Raw genomic sequence first — 5,537 nt, forward strand, 5'->3', positions numbered from 1 at the left:
GTTTCGGGGAGGGCGTGGCGACGAGGCTGCGCAGGAGCGCCGCCGGCCGCGGGCGGTGGTGGCTGACGGTTCGGCCGGTGGTCCGTGGGGACGGTTGGAAGAAGATGTGCGTCGGGAGGAAGAAAGCATTGGGAGGTGGGAAATGACTTAGCAGCCGTTAGATCAGAGATCGAGGGCGGATTTCAATGGACTTACACATAGTCAGTCACATTCTTTTTTCGGCTGTTTCAAATCAATCATAGTCCCATTATATTTCAACTTTACTCACAAGATCCGATGTATAAAGTCGGAGCAAATTTGTGCTGGAACTCAAAACATAAAAAAGACTGATTCATGTTAGCAGTCCAAGACGCGCACATGTATCAATTTTCTTCATTTGTTCTACTAACTTAGATATATTTGCCAGATGTATAAACTCGATATACCACTACCAGAGCAGCAGAGCTTGTCATACTACGTATGGGGTAGGCAGGAGCACCAGCGGAGTCTTGCGGTGGAAGGTCAGCCTACCGGCCTCCTCCATGCTCACCTTCTCGGCCAACGTCCCCTCCGGCAGCTCCCACTCGAAGCCGTACAACATGTTGGCCAACGTGAACTCCACGTTCGCCACCCCCATGGCCAGTGCAGGGCAGATTCGCCGGCCGGCGCCGAACGGCATCAGCTCCAAGTGAGCGCCGCGGAAGTCCACCTTGTCGTGCCTCCCGCCGGCCTCGAACCTCTCCGGCTCGAACTCCGCCGCGTCCTGGCCCCAGCTCGCGGGGTCCCTCCCGATGGCCCACGCGTTCACCAGCACCCGCGTCCCCACCGGCACGTCGTAGCCGCCGATCTCCACCCGCCGCAGCGTCTCCCGCGGCAGAAGCAGCGTAATCGGCGGGTGCAGCCGCAGGGTCTCTTTGACGACCATCTTCAGGTAGGTCAGCTTCGACAGGTCATCCGGCTGCACCCGCTGCTCATTGCCAGCGATCGCGGCCCTGATCTCCTCCTGCGCTTTCTTCAGCACCTGCGGCTTCCGGATCAGCTCCGACATCGCCCAGAGGATCGTCACGGAGCTCGTGTCAACGCCGCCGATGAACGCGTCCAGGAGGACAGCCTTGACGTGGTCCCTCGTGAATCCGTGCTCCTCGCAGATTCTAACGAGGGCGTCCACCAGGTCGCCGCCGCCGCTCTCCGGCTTTGGGCGCGCGGGGTCCAGGTGCTGCTCCAGCACTACCTCGAAGAAGCCGTCGAGGTCTCTGAAGATCCTCTCCCGGCGCGCGACGATGCCGGCGAGCCGGTCGAGGAGGCGGCCGGCGGCGTTGGGGAAGAAGTCCTCGGCGGAGAAGCTGGCCGACATGTCCACGGCCTCCTGTAGCACATGCTGGAACCGCTCGTACTTGCCCGCGAACGCCTCCGCGCCGTACACGCTCCCGTACGCCACCGTGCCGATGACGCCGTCGGCGACACGGAACACGTGCTCATCCAACGACACCGGCCCCGCAGCGCTGCCCAGGGCGGCCATGAGCCTGTCCACCTGCTCCCGCCGTGCGGCCCAGGCGGCTCTGACGCCGCGCGTGCCGAGGAGCTCCGCGGCGAAGAGTCCGCGCATGTCGCGCCAGTAGGCGCCGTATGGCGAGAACGAGACGCTCTTGCGCCCGTAGGAGAGCCGCGCGGGGCCCGGCGATGCGGGGCGGCTGCAGCACTCGGCGTCGTGGGCCTTCATCACGTCGCGCGCCGCAGCCGCGGACGAGACCACCACCGTCGTCACCGCGCCGAGGCGGAGTAGCATGACGGGGCCGTGCCGCCCGGCCAGGTCGCGCAGGTTGCGATGCGGTAGAGAGCCCAGTTGGTGCAGGTTGCCGAGCACCGGCACCGGCTTCGGGCCCGGCGGCAGCTTCAGCCGCCCTTCCTCGGCTCTGTGCTTCGTCACTAGCAGGTACGAGACGACGGGGAGGAGGATGCCGGCTAGGAGGAGGAGGAGCCATTGCTGGGGTAGTGAGATATCCATCACCTCGGCCGAAGGTTTTAGCTAGTTCGCTCACCGACGAGATGCTGCTGCTCGTGGACGGTCGTCGGGGGTTTATAAAGTGTTGGGGGAGATTAGGAGGCTAATTGGTTTGATGCCGAAATTGGCATGTCAAATTTTAGCAACTGTTAAATGTTGGCTAGAGATTGGTAGCATATCAATTTTCGTTGCCAATAATCCAAAAGGTTGCCAAATGTTGGCAACTTTTGATGATGGAGATTAAGAGGCTAATTGATTTGATGCCAAAAATTGGCATGCCAAATATTGACAACTGTTAAATGTTGGCTAAAGATTGGTTGCATGCCATTTTTTGTTGCCAATCACACAAAAGGTTGCCAAATGTTGGCAACTTTTGATGGGGGAGATTAGGAGGCTAATTGGTTTGATGCCAAAAATTGGCATGCAAAATTTTGGCAACCGTTAAATGTTGGCTAGAGATTGATTGCATACCAATTTTCGTTGCCAATCACATAAAAGGTTACCAAATGTTGGCAACTTTTGACTGTGAAGATTAGGAGATTAATTGGTTTGATGCCAAAAATTGGCATGTCAAATTTTGGCAACTGTTTAATGTTAGCTAGAGACACTACCGGAATCGCGCCCTATGCCGACGGCCAGGGCCGTCGGCATAGCCCTGACTAGCCGTCGGGACAGGCCTATGCCGACGGCCCCCGTCGGCATAGGGTCGTCGGCAACATATCCGTCGGCGTAGCCAGGATGACCGTCGGCATAGAAAGGCCGTCGGCATAGACCCTATCCCGACGGTGGCCGTACATCTATGCCAACGGCCCTGGCCGTCGGCAACGCCATCGCCTAACGGTGGCTGCCGTCAACTGCTGACCAACGGCGACTCGCCATGTGGCACCTCTATGCCGACGGCCTGGCCGTCGGCATAGTTCTAAACTAAGTCGACGGCCAGGCCGTCGGCATAGAGGTGCCACATGGCGAGTCGCCGTTGCTCCTGGGGGCTTGCCTATGCCGAGGCCTAGCCGTTGGCTTAGTTTAGAACTATGCCGACGGCTAGGCCGTCGGCATAGACGTGCCATGTGTCGGCAACTAGGCACTCCTAGGGCAGAACTAAGCCGACGGCCAGGCCGTCGGCATAGACGGCCACGTGTCAGCCACTGGGAGCTCACGCCAGGCCTATGCCGACGGCTAGGCCGTCGGCATAGTTTCTGTCCAGTTTTTTTTCTTTTTTCTGTTTCTTTTTAGCTCAATTCATTTGAATATACATAGCATATATAAGAAGCAGCATATATAAGAAGGAACATCACGTAACAGTAAGGAGCAGCATCACACATCATAAGAAACATCGCAAAGCATAAACATATAAGTATCATCACCACCAAGCATATAAGAATCTCACAAACAACAATAAGATAAGAAACATCACAAGCATATAAGTATCACAACATCGAGAACCGCCACAATGTGACCCAAAGGCTTAAGCGCCAGGACGTCGAGCACCGCGGAGGTCGTCACCGCCAAGAGCGCCGAAGCCCAGGTCGTCAGTGCTTCCGCCAGCGCTACCGCCAAGACCGCCTCCACCTCCGCCTCCGCCTCCGTGGATCGGAGTGGTCGGGCTCCGTGTCTCCAGAGTGTTGTGAAGACCACCGCCAATGGTAGATCCACCTGTTCCCTGGATGTTGAAAAGACATATTAATGGGATATATGACTGTGTTGAAAGGCATGACATGCTTTGGGTGAATAGATTGGGGATGAACTAACCGGCGAGGGGCCAGCGTTCTGTGCCACAAACTCCTCAAAGGTCAGCAGCACTGGTTGTGCTGGAGGGCATTGTGCTGGTTGCAACTGAGGACACCTGCCAGCCGCCATTTCCTGAAAAGCCTGCTCCAGCTGGCGATCCCTCTGCACTTGGTGTTCATGAAGCCTCTGATGCCATGCCATGGTCTCCTGGCGTGTGTACTCCAGGTAGGCCTACGATATGACATGAAGGAACTCATAAAACTACTAGATGCGGAAAATAAAGTGAGCAATGAAGATAAGAGGGAAAATACTTACAGATTGTTGCTCCTGAAAGAGGGACTGTGAACTGGACACTGGCTGGCTCGTGTGCTGGCTCAGGCTCGGGTCGATCCAACGGAGCTGTGTGTAGGAGATAGTCGGAGTGACCACAGCATCGAGAACCGCCTCCCGACCGTGCTCCTTGGGCCCCATGCTCACCACCGCCCTGTCGTCCAGATCAGCCGCAATGGGGTCAGGTGTGTCAGGATGTAACTTCAGATACGCTGCGGAGTAGGCCTCCTTCCTCCACGCGGTCTTCTTGCCGTAGTACTTGGGCTCGCCAGGCTTGGGGCCCTTCCGCGTATGGGCGATCTCCCACGCCTGCATGTGTGAGAGCGGCCGCTTTAGTTTCTCCTCCTGCACCACCAAACAGATGTTAGTCATACATAAGAAAGTGATGGTAAATAGAAGAACAAGAATGTTTAATGGGGTTAGTCATACATTAACTGCCTTGTGGAGATAGTGGTTTCGGTTTCCTTGAGCATGTACTCCCTCCTTCCCTCGGTTAGCCTTATTTTTGATTCTCATAGCCGCCCAGGCTCCAGCCTCATCACACCAAAGATCCACCAATGCTTCCCAGGACTCGTCTTTTCCATAACACCAATTTGGACACACCTACATAATAAAAGCATAATGACATGTCAACATGAAACGGTGAAATGTACCACATGGTAATGAAAGCATAATGAAAGCATAATATATGAAAGCATAATGAAAGCATAACATATGAAAGCATAATGAAAAATCTTTTATACTTACCGCCAAGTACTCGGGCCTCTCTAAGGTAATGCCCATCCTCCGCGCTTCTTCCTTGGTCATCTTCACACCAAGAACGTCGTGGTAGTATGTCGAGATGGCCACATAGCACACCTCGTACTACATCTGGCGGGCCTTCTTCTTGCATTGGCGCAGCATGATCTGGTCTGCTCTAGCCCTGTGCTCCGGAAGAACTCGATAGAATTTCTACAATCATGCATGAAACAATAATGGAAGAAGCCATGAGTTAAATCATTCATGAAACTATAATGGACTTGTGCTTCTGAAGAGAACTCACCCAGAAAGTAGTGATCATGGCCTTGGCATGGGTCTCATGGTCCGCGTGGAGGGCCGCTTCCCAGTGGTCCCAGCTCGTGGCCAAAACACGACGGTCCGGCTGCCTGACTGGATCCGGACAGTACAACCCCGGCCAGTATAACTTCAGCAAGACGGTGATGAGGCCGTTGGGAATATGGACCCCTTTAGAATATATCCAGTTGCTGCAAAAGAATGAACTATTAGCATGTGACAAGCAAAATAAATAACAACCAGAATATGCATGTGACAAGCAAAATAATGAACCACTTACTCTTTTCCCGTGGGCTCAATGAGCCACTTCTGCTCCTCAGTAGCAGGAACCTGCTTTGGTAGCTTTGCGTTGCCACGCAGCCATCCTTGTTGTCAACCCCCTTCCCGTCACCACCATCATCCCCGCCACCACCCCCCTCCTCGCCTGCCTCCCCCTCCCCAACCT

At 55.1% G+C, this 5,537-nt stretch overlaps 1 protein-coding gene across 1 annotated transcript in view; it reads right to left on the reverse strand.

Moving 5' to 3' along the window:
- Positions 1-234: 234 nt before the first annotated feature.
- Positions 235-5,537, reverse strand: part of LOC119309824 (4-hydroxyphenylacetaldehyde oxime monooxygenase-like) — a 19,297-nt gene continuing 13,994 nt past the window's right edge. The window contains exon 4 of the mRNA XM_037585735.1: positions 235-2,005. Coding sequence (XP_037441632.1) covers positions 449-2,005 — 1,557 coding nt within the window. The 3' untranslated portion in view covers positions 235-448. The remainder of the gene's footprint in view (positions 2,006-5,537) is intronic.

This window comes from Triticum dicoccoides, chromosome 5B (assembly GCF_002162155.2).
Source record: "Triticum dicoccoides isolate Atlit2015 ecotype Zavitan chromosome 5B, WEW_v2.0, whole genome shotgun sequence".
Classification (NCBI taxonomy): domain Eukaryota; kingdom Viridiplantae; phylum Streptophyta; class Magnoliopsida; order Poales; family Poaceae; genus Triticum; species Triticum dicoccoides.